The sequence below is a fragment of the Bos mutus genome, chromosome 3, assembly GCF_027580195.1.
Source record: "Bos mutus isolate GX-2022 chromosome 3, NWIPB_WYAK_1.1, whole genome shotgun sequence".
NCBI classification, from domain to species: domain Eukaryota; kingdom Metazoa; phylum Chordata; class Mammalia; order Artiodactyla; family Bovidae; genus Bos; species Bos mutus.
In genome coordinates, this window is record NC_091619.1 from 110,976,700 (window position 1) to 110,998,555 (window position 21,856).

Below are 21,856 nucleotides of genomic sequence, written 5' to 3' on the forward strand. Positions count from 1 at the left end.
TAAGAGTTCAGCTCAGTTGCTCAGTCGTGTCTGACTCTTTTTGACCCCATGAATCGCAGCACGCCAGGCCTCCCTGTCCATCACCAACTCCCGGAGTTCACTCAGACTCATGTCCATCGAGTCAGTGATGCCATCCAGCCATCTCATCCTCTGTCGTCCCCTTCTCCTCCTGCCCCCAATCCCTCCCAGCATCAGAGTCTTTTCCAATGAGTCAACTCTTCACATGAGGTGGCCAAAGTACTGGAGTTACCATATAGCAATTCCACTCCTGGGCATATATCCAGAGAAAACTCTAATCTGCAAAGATCCATGCACCCCAATGTTCACAGTGGCACTATTTACAAAAGCCAAGACATGGAAGCCACCTGAGTGTCCATTGACATATGAACAGATAAGGAAGATGTGGCACACACACGCACAATGGAATATTAGTCCGAAAAATAAGAATGAAATAATGCTATTTGCAGCAACGTGGATGGACTTAAGAGATTATCATACTAAGATAAAAAGACAAATATACACTGCTTACATGAAAAAATGGTACAAATGAACTTATTTACACAACAGAATAGACTCACATACAAAGAAAGCAAATTTATGTTTACCAAAGGGGAAACTAGAAGAGGGATAAATTAGGATGTTGAAATTCACATATACACATTACTATGTATAAAATATATAACCAACAAGGACCTACTGTACAGCCAAGGATTATACTCAATATCTTATAATAACCTATAACAGCAAAGAGGGCTTCCCAGGTGGCACTAGTGGTGAAGAACCTGCCTGCCAATGCAGGAGACATGAGAGACAGGGTTCAATCTCTAGGTCAGGGAGATCCCCTGGGAGAGAGCGTGGCAACCCACTCCAGCAAATGAAAAGAATCTGAAATAGACTATATATATATATATATTTTTTTTTTTTTTAACAGAATCACTGTGTTTGTACACCTAAAACTAATACTCTAAATCAACTATACTTCTATAAAAATCAAAAACAAGAGGAAGAAGAGTAACCAGACTCCAACCATCCTATAATAACTTTGCTCCTACGTCTTGTCCTAAGTGTCTGGCGGAATTTAGAGATGCAGCTTGAAGCAGAGCCTAAGTGACTGGCTGCTAAGTTGAATTTTGCCATCATCAACTTGCAAAGAAACTCTGAGATTAAAACATTCAGGTTTCAAAATTTAGAGCATATCTTCAAATTCTTCACTGGTTTAAATGTCCTTTGTTCTCTGTAGTTCTCTGCCTCTTAATGAAGAACTACCACTAGAGACATATTCTCTCATCAAAAGAGGACTCAATATATATGTTAGATACGTTCCCACTTAGCTGAAACTTTCCCTCTGACCCTGAAAAAACTACAGTGAGAAGAAATGAAAGTAGATCCACATATGGATTCTTGTATCCTAAAAAAAGTAAGCTTTCTCTAGAATTTATTTACATGAGTAGGGTGATATCCTTAGGAAAACACAAAACAATCACTTTACAAATGAAATGTATAGAAATAATCTTACTTCTTCACATAAAGGCTCCCCAGCTTCAAAGCACCAATCCATTTTTCGTAAATGCCATGTTTCTCCTAGGAAGGAATCAAAATCAGGATGGAAAAAAAAAGTCAGAAAAATATGGTTTATGAGTTTTCCAGGAATGACCCTTCTGGATAAATGAATATCAAATGGGATATAATCTAATAATTGTTGACTAATTTTAAAAGTAAATCATCTCTTCAGAGCATGAAAAAAATTAACTTGCTGCCCCAACTTGGTCAATCTTCTGTCTACTCCACCAAGTACTATATGCCTGCAAATAAAAATACTTGGTACTAGTATGCAGCATCTATTTATACCTTTATTATTTACATGTACATATGCATGTCTACATCACACGTTAAGTGTAAACAGATATACATACAAGCATAGAATCCCTTCTAAAATCACGAAGTTGTCTTGGACGTAAATACATGCTAACATTACTCAGCAACTGGTAACATGTACAACAAAACTGTTCCTGTCAATCAGCAGTTAACCTAACAAAAAACTTCGTTCAGCACAGCAGTTTAATGAATTGGGTATAAAAGAACATTTACGAATGTTAATTAGATTTCAGATTTTCACCATGTTTATTACACTGACAAAATGGGAAGAGAATATTTTTTTTGAGGACAGGGAGCTGAGTAAAAGTTGAAAATCTTGGTTACTAAAAAATTAGTGATGTTTTATAACAGTCAACTCCCCCACTCACCAAAAGAAGCTCCAGACCAGGAAATAAACACAGATCTCATATTTATCCTGCACAGGCCACAGGTTTTGAATCCCCTCTTGTGGCTCAGACGGTAAAGAATCTGCCTGCAATGTGGGAGACCCAGGTTCGATCCCTGGGTTGGGAAGGTCTGCTGGAGAAGGGGATGGCAACCCACTCCGGTATTCTTGCCTGGAAAATTCCATGAACACAGGAGCCTGGTGGGTTATAGTCCATGGGGTCACAAAGAGTTGGATACAACTGAGCAACTAACACTTTCACTGTAGACCCTCTTTTGTCATTATTTCTAGTTTTAAATGCAGCACAGGTGTCGCTTCATTGGTGTCTGACTCTGTGCGATCCTATGAACTGCAGCTGGCCAGGCTCCTTTGTCCATGGGATTTTCCAGGCAAAAATACTGGAGTGGGTTGCCATGCTCTCCTCCAGGGGATTTTCCCAACCCAGGGATTGAACCTGTGTCTCTTGGTCTACCTGCATTAGCAGGCACTTTACCACTAGCACCAACTGGGAAGTCTCTTTAAATGCAGTAAGTTGTATTGATATTTAACTTAATCTAAGTATGTTTAAAAAAACAACACCAGTAAATTAAGAGTGAACACCATTACGTCACAGCACAGCATGGCAGAAAGGAATCAAGAGTTGTGAAATCAGAGCAATCTAGCTACTTGTGGTATAACTCTGGGTGAGCTGTTTAGCCATTCTCTGCATCTGAGAAATGGGAACAAGTGAGGATCCCTGCTGGGAGGACTAGTGTGGAGATGAAACAAGATAACACAGGAAGTTCCTAGAAGAGTGCCCTGAGCCTGAACAAGCAAACGTCCCTGCCAGGTGATGGAGCCCCAGGCTTCTACTCTGGTGCAGAGGAAGGGCAAGCACTCAGTCTACTGAAACCAGCTTGATGCCGCCTCAAGCTCGCTCACATGGCTCCACCTGGGTAGCCACTTCAAGATATCCTGGGTTTATTTTTTTCATTCATATTTCCTTCTTTACACATAAATACTGGCATCAAACACAACGTACTGAAATGCTGAATTAATGAGGTTAAAAAAAAATCAGTAAAGGATCCAGGAAATTCCAGTGGGTCTAAATCTTAACCTCATCTCTTCTGTATCTCTGCTGGATCCTATCTAGGCTCCTTCCTTAGAAGGAGGCTAACCTACACTTAATTTTCTTTTAGCCTGCAAAGAAGAATCAGGAGAATTATGTGCATAGCTGACAACCCTGGAGAAAAGCAAGTTTGAAAAGTTTTCATTAGGCTTATAGAAAATGCATTACAAGTAAAGGACGGGGACAAGCTTATGCATCATCATAGTCTGTAACCCACCTGTGAGGCCACATTTGTTCAGCATTATCTGCAGACACTGTTAAGAAAAAAAATTATGTTCATTTGTAGTTCTGTTTCTGAGTTACAGTACGAGAAACACCTTTCTTTTGATCCTGGGACTATCTGAGTCTGATTATATTTAATAACTCTCAAACAGATAAAGACATACATGGTTAACTGGTTAGGTAAGCACTCCTTAAGGGCCAAGGAGGTGCAAACTCAGCAGAAAAAAAAAGCTTTCAGTGTTCACATCCAGAACCTATATGTTCTTCCACTTCCAGGTCTGCAGTATGATTTTCTTATGAGGACTAACAGTGTATTTCTGACCAGATATGATTAATTAGGTTGCTTTCACCATGACTTCCTGCTGGGGTCCAGCCCCAGCAGGATCCAGGGGTACCCTCAGGATGACAGCGTCAGCAATAAGGAAAGTAAAAGGGGATAGAAAGAGGCTTGATCTTCCTTGGTTTACATGGAACTTGCTCCGTTCATGGAGGCCGCAGGCACCCTCTTGGTGGGGTGAGGACGCAGGACACCCTCTCCCTGATGAAGACGCAGGGCGCCTTCCCAATCGGGTCTTAGAAGCCCAGGCAAAAAAGTGAATTCAGAGAGCCCTTGTGCCCCAAGGAGTCATCCTGAAATAAGAAGAGAGAGAGAAAGAAAGAAAAGGAAAGAGAGAATGACATGGGGAGACCAAGCTTCGGTGAGCGAGGCCCATAACTTTATTTTCAAAAGGAACTTTTATACCTTGACTTGTACATAGAGGGAAATGAAAGATGCAAAGTCATGCAGAGTCAGCCCAAACATTACATCTGTTTTGTCTTTATCGAAGCCAGGATTTTTTCTGCATACCTTTCCCATAAACAATGTTGTGTACATTATCTTCTGGCCTTGGAAGGCCTGTGGACATTTTATGACCCTTTTTTGATAAAGGCTGCTCAACCAGAAAACTTATTTTCCCTTGAAGTGTTTTTTCTTTGTATTTCTAATCTATGTCAGCCTCAGAAAGTGCTAAACAGAGTTACATTCTCATGGAGCAAAGGTGCAGTGAGTTACAACAAAGAAAGGACCAATTAGCTCAAAGGTCTGATGTGGTTGATTCCAAGGCTGCTGCTTGTTTTTTTACATTCCAACTATGTTAACCAATGCACTCCCAGGTGCACAGTGGATAAGGGATACGGGCACTTGGCAGCAAGCATTGGCTCAACAGTGAAATCCTACACCAGCCCTACTCTAATAGTTTTTAACTCTTCGAAAGGCTCTATATTTTTAGAATGTTTTCGGCTTCCCGTGTCTCTAACGGTTGGGAGGCTGTGAACAATCACATGCGTAGCTGCAAGAGTCTGGATAAAACTGTCAGGCAAGCTAGAAAGCCATCAGAGGGGTTTGAATTGAAACACTCCTATCATGCCCAAGAGACTTATTAACTAAAGCCCTAAGTTGACTTTTTCCAGAGAAAGGTGGTTGGGGATAGCCCCCTGTTAATGTCAGAAGAATTGGTGAAAGGTACAAAATAGTAAGACAGACAGATTCTAGTTTTGGGGTAGATGCTTGAGCAGATCCAGGGGGTCCCTCGAGTCATGATCTGCCTTGCTCATCATGGCTCTTCCACATGACCTTGTCATGGGTGGGATCTCCCGTGCTGGCTCCCAGCAACTTCCCAGGTAAAGAACCCGCCTGCCAATGCAGGAGACCTACGAGACATGGGTTCCATCCCTGGGCCGGGAAGATCCCCTCAAGGAGGAAGTGGCAACCCACTCCAGTATTCTTGCCTGGAAAATTCCATGAGCAGAGAAGCCTGGCGTGCTACAGTTCACAGGATTGCAAAGAGGCAGACGTGACTGAAGTGACTTAGCATGCAGAGATAAGTAAACTCTGATTCTCATAAAAGGAGATTAGCTTTTATTTATCCAAGAAGCAACTGATCATACACCAACTCACAAGGGGAAAACTCTGCATGCTATGAGCTCACAGCACAATTCAGTGAACGATACATGATGAACAGACATTAGAGCAAAACAACAACAGTCATTAAAAACTCCCAACTTCTTGAGCTGAAAAATATTCTTAAATAAATTTAGGGCAAAGGAGTAAGTAAAATTTGATTTATGCTATAACCGAGCAGAAGGGAGAGGGCTAGGGATGATGACTGCTGCCCTGCTTGGCTTACAGGAAAATGGCAAACAATCCAGACAGCCCTGGATTGACAGGGGAACGTTTACATAAACTAGAAAAGGTCTTAAAACAATTAAAGGCTACAAGAGATTTATATTTACTGGCTTTAAGAGATGTTTAAAATATTTTAAGTGAAATGAAGTTCTAGGATTCCATTTATGATTTTAAAAGAAACCAAGTCAAGCTCTTATTTCTACATGTACATACATACTACACATTGGTACACATGCAGCAAAGGTGTGGGAGGGTACACTACTGATGTGGATGGGATTACATTATCCAGTGCAAAAGTGACTTCTGAGGAAAGGACAAGAATAGGGTGGTAACTAAGGAGGACTTTTAGTCACCTGTGAAGTTTAAAAAGTAAGACTAAATCCACAATTACCTGTATGATTAAAGATAAAAGCAACTATAGAATTAAAGATTGTTTAGAAAATGATGACAGGAACAACATAGAATGGGGCCAAAGAAAACTGGATTCAAAGAAAACCACAGTCTCAAAGGCCTCTATTATTTAAGAAAAACGAGCGATTAAGCATTTAACTTAACTGTTTCTGACAGAGGAAACTACCAGTATAAAGGCCTGTCTGAAGAACAGCACAGAAACCAACGTGGCTGCAGTAGACCAAGTGAGAGTAATAGTTACAAGTTCTGTTTGTTTTTTTTTTAAAGATACCAAAGGGCCAGATCACAAGGGCCTTAAGGTCACTCAGGGGCTCTGCTCTCATTCCAAGTGAGATGGGAAAGCAGAGGAGGGCTGTGTGTAGAGGACTGACTGACCTTAACTTTAAAGGATTGCTCTATTTCTTTGTAAGAATGTACCCTAGGAGGTGCCAGGTTAGAAGCAAAGAGGTCAGTTAGGAAGCTGCTGGAATAATCCAGATGAGGGGTGAAGGCAGTGAAAGCAGTGAGGGAATGAGATGTGGTCAGATCCCAGATAAATCCTGATGGTAGAACCAAAAGCATTTCTTGAAAAACTGGTAATGAACAAAGAAAGAAAAGAATCAAAGATGATTTCAAAGGTTTTGGCCTAAGCAAGTGGAAAATGGAGCCACCATAACGGAAAAGGAAAATGTGAGTGAAGTGCATTTGAGAGAGGTCAGGAGCTCCACTGTGGGAGTGCTATCATTTGGGATGACAATCAGACGCCAAGGAGTAGCTGGATATATGAGTAGGCATCTATGAACTGAGCATGAGGTGCTCACAAGGCAGAGAGAAAAGGAAACAGACTGAGAAGGGGAGGCCTGAGAAACGGGATGAAAACCTACAGAGCTGCAGTCTTCTCTAGGCAAATGACAAATGTCATTAAGTATGTTACCGCTGCTGAAAGAGCAAGTAAGCAGATGCCTGGGACCTGCTCACCAGACACAGTAACATGGGGGCCTTTGGCAGCCCTGATACAGCAGTTTCAGCTCTGGGGAGGGGAGTGGGTAGGCACGGGGAAGGGGTCTGCCTACAATGGTTTCAGGACAAAAGACAGACATACACGTTCTTCGAAATGAAAAAACACTGAAGTTACCCAAGGTCACACCCCAGGCACAAAGGACTAACCATCTTTTCCTCTGAGAAGCTGCTGCCTTTCCACCAACGATATCTCCAGTCCCTCTTCACACTTACAACGTATGAACATAAATAAGATACTAAACTGCCCCTAACTCTTGATAGCGTCCAGTCCACAATTAGCCCATACCCCTCTCCTTACAATCATTTAGCACAAGTCCAAGCCCTGTCAGGGAGACCATTCGGATGAGAGGTGAAGGCGACAGCAGGGGAGGGAGGGGTGTCGGGGACTCTAATTCTTGTGATAAGAACCTCATGCTGGCAGTAAGTCAGCAACAAGTCTGTTTTTAAAGCTAGCCACCCCCAGCAAAAAACTCATTAAAGTTAACAGGCAAATGAAAAACTGGGAAAATACTTACAGCATATAGCAAAGGGTAAAAAATATATATTATTAAAAATATGTTTAATCACAGAAAATTTCAAACTTACGCAGAGGGCTGTAAAATGAACCCTCAGGTACCCATCTCCAGCCTCAGCTCCTGCTGTGGCCCGTCCTGTTTGTCAATACCCCCCCATTTCCCTGTCTAGCTCCCCAGATTCTTTTTTAAAGCACATGTCAGGTATCACTTCATTTATTGATATTCAGAACTCATCCCTAAAAGATGAAGATTCTTTAAAAAACCGTAACTGGTAAATAATTATGATATAGAATTCCTAAATAACGAATATCCTGTCAATGTTCAAATTTCAGTTCCTGTGGTTTGAATCAAGGCCATATGAATTCTATACATTGTGCCTGCCTGCTATTTCTCCTAAGTCTCCTTTAACCCTGCTACTGATTTCCTGAAGAAGAGTTTTCCACTTGGGAACTGTGCTGACTGCTGGCCTGAGGTGCATTTAACAGGTCTCTCTGTCCCCTGAACTTCTTACAAACTGGTACTCAGATGTTGATTGGACTCAGGTCCAGTTTTGTTTTATGTTTTGGCAAGAAGAGCATGGGTATTGCTTTGAATCTCTAAATGTCTGGGTTACTCTTGGGGCTGTTAGCAGTTTTTCAGGATCATGGCTTAGATCCATTAATTCATTAGGACTTGAAAAACGGTGATAGTTTAAATTTTCTTCTTCATTTTATTAGCTGGGATATGTCTATTTAAAAAAATCTTCTCATTATCTATTTGGTTATTGTGAGGTAAAGTTTGCAAAAGAAAAACAGGATAAATATTTGATTCTTTCCTTTTTGGTTCCCTGGCATTCACTAGTTAGCAATGAACAGCATATTTTTAAAGATCATTATGAACTCATGGATTTTATGTATGTGTGAATCAGATTTCATTATTATTCCCACTGAGGTTCACTCGCTTATCTTCAGGTTGGCTCCTGACTCTCTTTGCTAATCTCAGAAGTCTCTGCTAGCTTCACTGCTTCTGCTGTGGTAAGAGTTCCAGGTACCTCACACACTTTCCTGACCGAGCGGCAGGACAAGCCATTACTCCAAGAAGCCCTAGTCCTTCCTGGAAATGGTGTTTAGCAATCACAGTCTGGGTACTGGGGGGCCTGCTACTACTAGGTTGTTCATTGTTTCTATAAGCCGTTTCAGGAGACAGTGATAGAAAAATAATTTTTTAAAGAAAAAATACATCAGGTTCATTCTGACTCTTCTAATTAAAATTCAGGAGTGCAGGCTTTATTTATAACCACATTGATGTTATCTGTCTGTTCATTTTCCAATACTGAAAGTCCCTGTTCTTAGTGATACCCACGTAACTGTTTGCTTTATCATACACACACACACACACACACACACACACACATTCGTATCTGTGTGTGTCAGATTATGTGTGTATACATAATGTAAAATCACCAGAAGGAAATATACCAAAATGTGAATATTAATGGGATAAGAGATAATGAGGAGTTCTGATTTTTTTCTTTTAATCCATTTTTATACATCCTAAATTTCTACAATAAACATGTATTATCAGTAGTCAGAAAAGAAAAAAAATAATCTTATTTTTAAAACCACGGCCGGCTCACCAACTTTCAAGCCAACCAAAGCACTCCTTTAGTGAGTACATAGAATTCTTTAAAGGGTATTATGTAAACCCTAGCCTTAGGATCACAAAACCCTAATACAGGTTACCACTGCTGCCTACCCCAAACACCCACAGACCCTGGCTCCCAAAGTAAAATAACTTACATCCCTCACAGATATTGTTTCCTCTACTACGATCTCCATCTCTGTCCCAGGGTGAACATCACTCCCCAAAGCAAAAAACAGGAACAGCTAAGATTGAAACAAAGGTATAAACACAATTTAATTTGAATTTTAAAATTCTATAAATATATAATTTATTTCCAAAAGAGAAAGGCCAATGATCATAAAACATTAATAAAAATCTCAAATTATGTAAAAACAAGTCTTATGTTGAGTAAAGTTATAATTTAAACAATAATCTTGACTGCCTAGAAAAGTAAGATTCTTTATCACCAATGTTTTTACTCCTAATAAACATCTCTCACGGATATTTATTCCACTATGATCTCCATCTCTTTCTTAGTCATTCCTCAAGGAGATTTGCAATTATTGTACACTGTAAGCATTAACTGTGTTTTTTCCGAGTCCTTAATTTGTGATCTTATTTTCTGTCCAGAGGCCCCATATACTTCAACTCCCAGAAACCCCCCAAAAAAAATGTAAACCTGATCTCGTCTGTTCAGTTTCTTACAGCCTTATTTTTCCTTTCTAATGCAATTCACTTGTCATGTTTCTCATTCTCTGAGCTTGTCATGTACTACTATTTGCTAGAGTTTGGGGAAGAACAAATTAAAGGGTCGGGGGTGGTTGGGAAACTAATGAAGTGGATTAGTTCCATTACAGGGATCCAGGAGCCAGGGGGATCTTGATATATGAGTTCAGCTTACCCCGATACAGAGTCCTAACAGTAAGGACATCACTATGCCTTCTGGACTGTAATGAAAGTTTATTAAGTAGGCAGGGCTTCTTTCTGGCAAAGGTCAGTCTGATAGTATTTTATACATAAAATGAACACTGATAAGAAAAAAGCTGCTGTGAGTCTATTATGGAAGGCAGTAATTAAACTCAAAATCAGTACACTGTATTTCATTAAATCTAAAATACTGCTCGTTGTTACTTATTATTTTATGTACCACTAAGAAAGCAAGCACAGCACCAGCTAGAGCTGTAGGAAGCCACTGACTGTGAGATGCACTAAATCTCCCAGATATTAAAATGTAGGAGGAAAGGGGTGAATTTTTATGAATTATGGTGGTTGAAACTAGAGGCCATTCAACTTTAAAGATCCCCCTTAACCACAAAATTTTCACAGGAAAACAATTTTATGAATATACTTTGATGTAACATTTTTGATTTAAACACAGAGAACTAACTATATGGATATATTCCTACAGATAAAAGGTATAATCTAAGGAAAAGGAAAAATTTTTAAGAAAAACAGTATTACGTAGTTAAGGAAAGAATTTTGCAATTAAGGGCTTCCGATCATGGGAAGGTGGGTTTTGGTCTGTTGGGTGACCTCCTTTTACCTGAGAAGAAGTTGGTGCTTTTCCAGGACACAGTCCCAGTGAACTCCCCATCTTCAGTCCTGCTTCCTTCAGAGTGCATCTGTCTGGCACTATAAAGAATTTTGATAATGTGGCAAATGTTACTAATTCCTACCTCTTTGGGCAAAAGAATACACTGAGATAATCTTTCTTTGAAAATCAAGAATGTTAAAGAAGAAAACTGAGTTGTCCTCCATGCAAAAGGATTATATATATTCTAGTTGTTTGATTTCAGATTTTCTCACTCTAGAACACATTATTCTTGTTATCTGTACAACAGTGCTAAGAAGTAAGAGGCAGCTATGAATGTTCTAGATTCATACTTAACAAAAACCAGAAAGCTGTTGGTTGCAAGGATTATGTAATATTGTGAATTGATTCATGAATGATGGATTAGCTTCTTTCAAGTTTAAAGCTGTTGTGATGACTACCATGAACAGTTTGAGTAAATTAAGTCTAATGACAAGATACATTACAGAGGTTAAGAATCAAGTCTCTGGTTACAATGATAACTGGTGTCACAATAAAATTAGCAAAACAAAAACTTTGATAATAAACCTGGAAAGATGTAACTAGATCAAAACCATGACTAAAATGAGCATCAGTTAATCAAGAAGAAAGATGTTTTACTTTAGAAAACAGAGGTGACTGAAATTTGGGGTAAGACTTTCTGTAATTCATAAGGAAGACACCTGGATGACAGTATGGTTTATAAACCAGTTTATAAAAGGTACCTTCAGAATATTAGGTATTAGAAGTCACTGTTTAAAGTAAACATGTTGACAAAGATAGATGGCATGATTATGTGCCAGCTTTTGAAGGCTAACAAAAAGATTTACCTGGACAAAGCAGTTTCCCATTTCTATCAATAGGCCTCAAACAGCTGTTCTCAGCTATAAATAAAAAGATGCTGGTTAGTGCAGCAAACAAACAAAAAAATAAAAGATACTCTACTGTGTTAATTAGCAAGAAGTTGAAAAACACAAACAAGAGACAAAAAAAAAAACAAAACCCAGCAACAAAAAACCACGTACAGGCAATCTTCCCTTTGCGCAGCAGCACAGAACCATAAGGACCCTTGTGCAAGGTCAAACTGTGCAGAGAAATCTTAATTAGAAAAATTACGATCACACTGTGACTTTTAAAAATTTCTGTCAAAACATTAAAACTGTCAGTTATATGTGTACACTGAAATGAAAAAAATAGTAAAACTAATATTTACACTCCAATTTAAAACACTACAGACATGGAGAACTAGAATGTTTCCCTTGCAAAAAACAGATCAAGAATCGCTTAAACAGGGCCTGCTTTCTTCTCGTACAGCTCGAAGGACAGGATGAGCATCTTCTTTGCCCCTGAGTGATACTAAGTCTGGATCAGCTTCCAGTATTTTATGCTTAGTAGTTTCAATTTCGTGAAATATCTCCAAGAGCTCCTTTAACATAAAGTTTTGTGCTGGCATCAGTTCTTCTGGGATTATTTTCATAACTTTTCATCATGACCACTTTCCTCACTTCTGTGAGTTCATGCTCACTGGCTCCTCTGGCTGCAGACCTTGAGTCTCTTGAATGACAATAATTGGCTCCATATATATTTGTTTCTTGCTTGCACTTTCACTGTTGTTGGCTAATTATTATTATTATTTTTTTTTTTGGTAAAATATCACCTGGTTTTATCACTGGGAGAAAAGGAGACCATAAACTACACACTTTGCTGTCCATGTGGTGAAATGAACAGCAGCTGCGTACTGACCAGTTACTGACATGCTTTAAAGAGTGGTCACTGATTACAGCTCAGTTCAGTTCATTTCAGTCGCTCAGTTGTGTCCGACTCTTTGCGACCCCATGGACTGCAGCATGTCAGGCCTCCCTGTCCATCACCAACTCCTGGAGTTTACTCAAACTCATGTCCATTGAGTCGGTGATGCCATCCAACCATCTCATCCTCCGTCATCCCCTTCTCCTGCCTTCAATCTTTTCCAGCATCAGGGTCTTTTCAAATGAGTCAGCTCTTCTTATCAGGTGGCCAAAGTACTGGAGTTTCAGCTTCAGCATCAGTCCTTCCAATGAATATTCAGGACTGATTTCCTTTAGAATGGACTGGTTGGATCTCCTTGCTATCCAAGGAACTCTCAAGAGTCTTCTCCAACACCACAGTTCAAAAGCATCAATTCTTCAGTGCTCAGCGTTCTTTATAGTCCAACTCTCAACACTACTGGAAAAATCACAGCTTTGACTAGACAGACCTTTCTTAACTGTGTACATGCTGCTGCTGCTGCTGCTGCAAAGTCGCTTCAGTCGTATCCGACTCTGTGCGACCCCATAGACGGCAGCCCACCAGGCTCCCCATCCCTGGAATTCTCCAGGCAAGAACACTGGAGTGGGTTGCCATTTCCTTCTCCAATGCGTGAAAGTGAAAAGTGAAAGTGAAGTCGCTCAGTCGTGTCCGACTCCTAGTGACCCCATGGACTGCAGCCTACCAGGCCCCTCCGTCCATGGATTTTCCAGGCAAGAGTACTGGAGTGGGTTGCCATTGCTACTTCACAGTAATCTGCAGACTAATGAGCTTATAGCAAAGTCTGTACTTAATGCGATGACTCAGTATCTGGTGGCAGCTGACATTTGAACCATGCTGCTGGGTAACTGATAAACAATGAAATTCACCCATATCAGAACTGTGCAGAGACTACCTAGATTTAAAAGTTAGGTGATTTTTATGCTTAGTTAGTAAATGGATTAGGGCCAGTGTGCCCTGTTTTTGAGGATGCGAAGAGTCCCACTTTGTGGGAAGACACTAGGTTTTAATTCCAAACAGAATTCTTACCAAGTTGGATATGAAGTTGGGGAATTTGAAGGAGTGGAGTGAGCCTTCTGAGAGGGCACGAATGGCATGGGCCTTGGAAGGTCTAACTGTATCTGAGCAGAGCAGAGTCTCTTTGAGATTCCTGAGTTCTAGCCCTTATACTACAGTGATGTAAAGCTAGCATAGAATTCTAATACAATCTCCTTGATAACTGAAACAGCTCATGTTAAACAGTTCTCCAATTTAAAAAATGCATTTAAAACACTGGTGTTTTTATTTTTTTTTAATTTTCATTTTCTTTTGACAAATGCCATGTGTCTTCTATGTGCTGGGCACTGTCCTAGAAACTGACAATAAGCAAATCAGTTATGGACTCTGCCTGCAAAGAGCCTCATCTAATGGAGGAGATGGGACGTTCACTGCACAAAACACAGGCAGTTACAGAGTAAGTACCACAAAGGAAAGGACGAGGTGTTAGAATGAGGCAGACAGACTGAGGCTGTGCAGTCAGGGACGATGTGGAGACCAAAGGAAAGACTGAAGTTAGCAGATGAAGAGTAATGAGGATGGAGTTCAAAGAGATTACAGAACGAAGAAGTCGCAGGGGTAGAAGAGACCTTGTGCACCAGGAAAACCAGAAAGTGAGCGTGGAGTGTGATGTGATGGCAGATGAGGGGAGGGCGAGGGAGTTAGGCAGTGGTCAGAAGGAGGAGGCTCCTGTAGGCGAGGAGCCCACAGGCGACACGTTACAAAATACAAAGAGCACAACAAAGGGCTCTGAGCAGAGGTGACATGATCTGACGCACCTATGTTTAAGGAGATCACTTGCTGTATAAAGAACAGTTTGGAGGGGAGGAAGAGTGGAAGGGAGCCTGTGACACGGTAAGACAATGAACTATTCGTCTTAAGAAGCCATATATTTTTAATCAAATTTATTGAGATATACTTTACTTACAGTAAAACACATCCAGTTTATGTGCACAGTTCAAAGAGTTTGATAAAAACACTCAGTAAACCACCAGCAAATTGAGGTAAAATTTGCATCACCCCCAAATGCCCTCATGTCACTCTGTAGCCAACACCCCCATCTTCTAGTCCTGATCTGACTCTGTAACTCCAGCTTAGGTTTTTTTTTTTTTTTTTTGACAATTTCACATTCTAAATGCAATCCTAAGAGAACCACTCTTTCATGCTAGCTTCTCTTGCCTGGCATGATGTCTTTGAGATTCACCCACATTTTGCATGGGGCGGTAGTTCACTTCTTTTATTGATGAATAGTATCCCCTTGTCTGGAATTTGTTTACCTGCTCGTGAACATCTGGATTGTTTCCTGTTTGGGGTTATGAACATTTATGTACAGTATTTGCAAGATTTATATTTCAATTTTTCTTGGATGAAAATCCAGAAGAACTGGTAAATGAATGTTTAAATTCACAGGAAATACACTGACTCTTTACCAAAGTGACTATCATTTCACGCTCCCACAAGCAATGCAAGGGATTCCAGTTGCTCCACATCTTTGATATCACTTGGTTTTCTCAGGATTTAAAATTTCGTCATTCTGCGTGTGTAGTGATGTGTCATTATGGTTTCAGTTTGTTGGCTAATGATACTGAGCACCTTTTCCTGTGCCTGTTGCGTGTTCACAGGTAGAGTTTCTTTTGTAAAGCAGCTTCCCAATTTGAGCTGTTTGTCTTCTGATTAGGTGATAAGGTTTTTTTTTTTTTTTTATGTATACTGGATGCAGGTCTATTGACAAATCCATATTTTATAAATTTTTTCTCCCAGTTTGTGGCTTGCCTTTTCAAATGCCTTCTGAAGAAGTTTTAAATTTTGCAGTAGTCTAATTTGCTTTCTCCTTCCTGATTTGTACTTTCTGAGTCCTATCTTTAAAAAAAAAATCTCTTCCTTATGGTAAAAGTAACAAAGATTTTCTATGTTTTCTCCCCAAAATTTTAGTTTTAGTTTTTAAAATTTAAATGATGTGAGTTCATTTTTTACATGATGCAAGGCAAAGCTGGACTCGATGGACATGAGTTTGAGTGAGCTCTGGGAGTTGGTGATGGACAGGGAGGCCTGGCGTGCTGCAGTCCATGGGGTCACAAAGAGTCACACACGACTGAGCGACTGCACTGAAGGCAAAGTTGGAGGCTTATTTTTGCATTTATGGATATCCAACTGGTGCAGCACTGTACGCTGAAATACCCCATGGAAATACCTTGGCACGTTTGTTGAGAGTCAACTAAATGTGTTTGCATCTGTTTCTAGCTATTTCAGTGTAGTTCCATTGAAAACACTTTAGAACATTTCGACATATGATCTCTGTTACATATTCTTAAAAGATCCCGTTAAAAATGTGAAAACTATTCTTAACTCATGGGAATAACAGGTTGCAGGCCATAGCTTGCTGACCTCTGCTCTATGTATCCACTCTCATGATAATACACACTTGTTGATTTCTATAGTTAGGGAGTAAGTCTTGAAATCAAATAGTGTAGCTCGTTCACTTCTCAGGGAATAGAGATTCTGAAAGCCACACAAAGCAGCCAAAAAAAAAAAAAAAAAAGAATTCTAAATACTGGCAAGGATATGAAGAAGCTGCAACCCTGATACATTGCCAGTGGGTGTGTAAATGACTCAGCCACTCTGGAAAACAGTATGGCAGTTTCTTATAAAGTTAAACACAGTTCTGCCATATGATCCAGAAATTCCAATTCTGTACATCTACCCAGGAGAACAGAAAACGTTTGACTACACAAAGACACAATCTTTACAGCAGAGTTATTCATAAAATCCCTGAAGTGGAAACAATCCAAATATCCAGCTACTGGTAATGAACCAACAAAATGTGATATATCCATACAATGGAATACTAGTCAGCAAGAAAACGAACAAATTATTGAATCTGCTAAATCATGGATGAATCTCAAAAATAATGTAAGTGAAAGAAGCTAGTCACAAAAGACTATATATTATATGCTTCCATTTACATGAAATGTCCAGAAAAGCAAGTCTAAAGGGACATTAAGTAGATGAATGGCTGTTAGGGACCTGGAGATGAATGATCTTTTTGGGAGTGATAGAAATGTTCTAAAACTGGATTGCTGTGATGGTTGTACAACTTTATACATTTACTAATAATCACTGAATTACACTTAAAATGGATGTTTTATCATATATAAATTATACCTCAATAAAGTTGTAAAAGAATACCTAACACCAAGTAAACAGTGAATTTGCAGAATGTTATATTCATTATGATAGAATACATATAAATGTAAAAATATAATGTACACATACATATATGTATGGAGTGTAATATATATAGTACAATGTGGATTCAGAAACTAGATACACACCCAGATCAGATATACTGATTGCAATTGGGGAGGGAGGGAAGGAGAGAGGGAGGGTTAGGGCTGAGGAGAACAACAGGGCTTTTCCTTCAGGTCATATCTGAAGGAAAAACAAACATGGCAAGATGTTGACATTTGTCCATTTTGGGTGGTAGATGCATGAGTTTTCCCTAAATCATATTTTTTGTATAAATACTCTCCCATATTTTTTCAATTAAAAATCAAAACAAAACTAAATTAAACCAAAAGCAAACATAAATGATTACCTAGTTCCTTCAATAATTTTAATTCCTTTATGGCTTTAATTCGAATATCAAACACCACCTAAAATAGAGAAATAAACTAATGACTGTGTATAAGTTAAAAACAATGGGAGGAAGGGAAAATGAAGATTATCAGTGTGTGCATATGCAGATTATCTGAGTTACTAATTACCTGACATTTGACAATTTTTGCACACTTGAAAAAAAGTTACTCCCTTCCCTGAAATTCTCCCATAAAGTCAAAGGGAAAAACTTAGATCTTGGTTAAGTTTTTACCAAATTGATAATAACTGGAACAGAAAAAGCCTCCTACAGAAAACTTTAGAAAACTAAAGACATAATAGTAGCAAAAGGCAAAAAAATTGAAAAACAACTCACCTTTCTGATGATAGCAAACAAAAGACACTGTAGACAATCATAATTTTTTATGTCAAGAATGATGAATTTAGGGCCAATAAGCATTAACTATATAAAAATGTTCTAATCCAAGAGTACTATTTAAAATTTCTATGTAAATTATCTTATTTTAGACTTTTTTTCTTTTTAAAAAAATTTAGGCTAATTGCCTCTAGGGCACAAAATTGCGGAAATTTAGGGATAAAGATAATCATAGACTCTACTTTCCCACCAGTGCCCCTCTCCCAGCTTGTCCCACCACCACTTCTGCTGTGCCAAGACAGAGCAGAGCCTGCAGTAACCAAGGACTGCATCAGCCTCCTGCTCAGGGTCAAGGAGGTAGGTCTCTTGAGCTATGTGGTACTGACCTTATATTATCCCCACTACTGTGCAAACAAATATTAATGCACCTTGAGAAACTATAATTTTATATAAAAGAAAACATTCTAAGTTTTCAAAATGAAGTTACAGAAAAAAAATCTTAGAGACTACACAAATGTAAAAAGATGTTTTCTGAAATTCTGTTTAAGGAAACCAGTATAACAGTCTTAAATGGGAAAAAAATGAAGAAAAATCCTTTTTAAGAGCAACTGGCTTTATATAGAGCAGAGTATACTGTAGAGCAATTTTAAGATGAACTTTGTAAAATCCAAACACCAAAGAACATAAAACCAAAACAAATACTTGGCTTAAAAAGTACAGAAAAAACTCTTAAAAATACCATTTCATAGTTATCAAAGTCAGAAGATTCCATGAACTAATTAAAAAGGTAATTCTCACATTCTAATTCTAGGCTTTGGAGGGGAAAAAAGGCACAATTTCTTGACACGTGTCAAAGGCTAACAAAGGTAAATAAGCAATAATCAAATGTTACAAATAAAAAGGTGACTTCTGAAGATTTATAAATTTACAGAGATGTTTGTTCCAGAAGATTAGGGTACTACTTTTTAAACAAAATTCTATTAACTAAAAAATTGTCAGCCACACTTATAGTCTACTCACTGTGTTAAGAGTTGCTGATATTTTAACTTGCTCCTCTTCAGATTCTAATTGGCTTAAATTTTTAACTTGGAGCCAGTTGATCTCATTCACAGTATCGATCCATTTCCCTTGTTTTGTCAACAAACTGTAGGTAAAAAGACATTTTAAAAATGTGTGTTCACACAGTCCTTTTATGGATCAGAGAGGATTGGAAAATTCATGCTTTTCCTTAGGCACCACTTCCAAAATTTACCACTTAATGTGGCTAATTAAGGTGACCAAGTTCTACTGAGTTGGGCTTTTGAATGTTGACTATCTTTTTAGGGCAGTGTTAGTATTCTACAGAGTCTATATTCATGATTCCAAATATTCTTTGCCTTATACAAATAATTTGTTGCCACATTTTTCAAAGAGAACTGTTGTAATTGAACTATTAGTTGTTAACTTCTACGTGTGTACTATAATTACTAAGGGAGCCTGAAAAAGGGATTCCCTGGTGGCTCAGACAGTAAAGCATCTACCTGCAATATGTGAGACCTGGGTTCGATCTCTGGGTCAGGAAGATTCCCTGGAGAAGGAAATGGCAACCCACTCCAGTACTCTTGCCTAGAAAATTCCATGGATGGAGGAGCCTGGTGGGCTACAGTCCATGGGGTGGCAAAGAGTTGGATAAGACTGAGCGACTTCACTTTCACACCAAAAGCTCACCCACAGAATCCAGAAGCAGCTTACCAGCAGGAGAGCACGCACACTGCGCAGACTGACACTGGGCCAACACACCGTGTCCAATGGAGACCACGCACACCATACACACTGTGTGTTTGTATTTCTATCACAGAGGTTAAAAATCTATTATGATGGCAGATGGCAGTGGAGTATCTTGTTCTAACAAGATTTTCCTACAGATAATAGTAAAGGTTCCTGAGGAAGGAATGACTTCTAATTTTCACAGAGGCACTGAATGGGCCAGCAGAAGGCCTCTTTAGGAGTATGTAGCAGAGAACTCGGAGAAGGTAATGGCACCCCACTCCAGTACTCTTGCCTGGAAAATCCCATGGATGGAGGAGCCTGGTAGGCTTCAGTCCATGGGGTCACTAAGAGTCGGGCACAACTGAGTGACTTCACTTTCACTTTCATGCATTGGAGAAGGAAATGGCAACCCACTCCAGAGTTCTTGCCTGGAGAATCCCAGGGACAGAGGAACCTAGTCAGCTGCCGTTTATGGGGTCGCACAGAGTCGGACACGACTGAAGCGACTTAGCAGCAGCAGCAGCAGAGACCTAAAACACAATTCTACACTTCATTTCAGTTATTCCACAATGGGACTCCACCTTGAGTCAGCAATCCTAAATGTGGCAAAGCTTAAAGCACAAAGATGCTCCCTGAAGACCACTTTCAAATAATGAAAACTGGGTAATGACAAGGGTGCTCACTAAACTATTTAGCACTTGCTATATGCAGACCCGTGTAAGCTCTTACCTCCTTCAGTCCTTACAGGTGTATGAAGCTGGTACTAATTATTATGCTCATTTTACAGAAGAAGAATCTGAGCAGAAAGAGATGATGTAACTTGCCCATAGTTACATTACTAGTAAGTGATAAAGCAAAAAACAAAGCCAGGCAGCTGGCCCCTGAGGCCTCGTCCCTGCCCACTCCTCACACAGGAGCACAGGTGGGGAAACACAACATAGGTTATTAAGCAGCCATGAAATGATCTGTATAAAGAGACTTCAAACATGAGGGGAAAGCAGGATTTAACTATTTATCTACAAAATTGTCACTATGTTTCTTTTAAACACTAAAAGAAAAAAAACCTTCAAAACAAAACCCCAATTATTTTAGCTCAGAAAGCTGACAGAGATGGTCACTGCACGAATGGTACAGGGATGCTGTTCTGGGGCTCCTGTTTTCACCCCCTGTATTTCCCAAGTCCTAAAAAACATATATTGCTTTCTAAAAAGAAATACAGAATAGAAGTTTAAATTAAACAAGGTGGGCACATAAGTGTCTGGAAAACACTTGTTACAAAGAGAGTGGTAAGTATACACAAAATAAGCACAGGTCACAGTGCCCTGCTTCTCTGAATCACAGCCACTAGTACATGATAAGACAGAGCCTGTAATCTAAGTGCGTTCACAGCACTGATAAAGCAGGAAACTGACCCACTGGGCATAATCTACAGCCTTCAATGTATGGAAACTGGGGGGCTTACGGTATATGATACAGTGATCATAGAAATGTACTGGCACAGACATGGGTAACAAAAATGAAGAGAGGAAGTGCTTCTAAATTTCAAATGTGACTCACAGGAATTGAGGGTGTAACTCCCCACATAATTGCCCTACCTGGGCAGCTGGAGAATGGCAAACAGATTCTAACAAAAAACTGAACTGCCTTCTGAGACTCTTGTGACAAGACAGACAAGTCATAATACCCTCCTCATGAAAAATTTTGGGAACTTTCTTTGTGAGAATGTGCCCTCAGTCTTATGATGAGTACTAATTAGAATTATTTGATAGGATTCTGCTTTATTGCCAACTAACCTACACTATATCTAGCCTATACCTATATTATTTAGTTACCACATTTACCAAATTAAAAAAAAAAGAAATCACATTATAATATCATTTTTTTCCAGGTTGCCTAACCAAGAACATTCTTATTTATGATTTATAAAACACAATGTCTAGGAATAAAAAGAAACATTTAACTCTTATCATTATTAACATAAAGCTTTAGAGTTCTAAGAGGTAGCACTGTAACTAAAATAACTTTAAGAAGCATTCTCTCTCTTTAGCATGTTACCTGTTACCATTATTAGAGCCCTGGATTAAAACTGAGCTTCCGTTTCTGAGGCCTTGCTCTCTGAATGTCTTTTTCAAGTCTTCCTTGGGAATGGTGATCCAGCTCTCTCCACCTCTAGATTCAGTGTTGTTGATTAAGATGACTCCCTCTGGAATTGCTAGGGCTGTGAATACAGTGCCTATTTCCGCATTAGATGGAAAGACATGTGGAGATTCTATCAACTGCTGGCACTCCTCTCCCTCACTGCTTGTTGCTACATGAAGAACATTTAAAAGCAGAGGTTCACAGTCGCTACCGGTTGGAATCTGGATTCCACCAACCTACAACAATATCAAGTCAACCGTTAGTACAGTTCATATTGGGCAAAGTTAAATCAACATAGTAATGCAGTAAAAGACGTTTGTAGAATAA

At 39.3% G+C, this 21,856-nt stretch overlaps 1 protein-coding gene across 12 annotated transcripts in view; it reads right to left on the reverse strand.

Annotated features, from left to right (window-relative positions):
- The window catches only part of USP40 (ubiquitin specific peptidase 40), an 82,440-nt gene that overhangs the window by 19,575 nt on the left and 41,009 nt on the right, over nt 1–21,856 (reverse strand). For 8 of the 12 annotated variants that reach the window (XR_011463762.1, XR_011463759.1, XR_011463761.1 and 5 more), the window contains 8 exons: nt 21,446–21,765; nt 18,662–18,785; nt 17,267–17,324; nt 11,682–11,735; nt 10,825–10,913; nt 9,458–9,544; nt 3,586–3,622; nt 1,517–1,581 (listed from right to left, as the gene is read on the reverse strand). Coding sequence is in view for 8 of the 12 variants with exons in the window: in XM_070368508.1 (XP_070224609.1) it covers nt 1,517–1,581; nt 3,586–3,622; nt 9,458–9,544; nt 10,825–10,913; nt 11,682–11,735; nt 17,267–17,324; nt 18,662–18,785; nt 21,446–21,765 (834 nt within the window). In the remaining 4 variants the exon portion in view is untranslated. Of the gene's footprint in view, nt 1–1,516; nt 1,582–3,585; nt 3,623–3,754; nt 4,151–9,457; nt 9,545–10,824; nt 10,914–11,681; nt 11,736–17,266; nt 17,325–18,661; nt 18,786–21,445; nt 21,766–21,856 lie in introns of those variants that run through there. The other 4 variants (XM_070368507.1, XM_070368511.1, XM_070368514.1 and 1 more) reach the window with 4 other exon arrangements.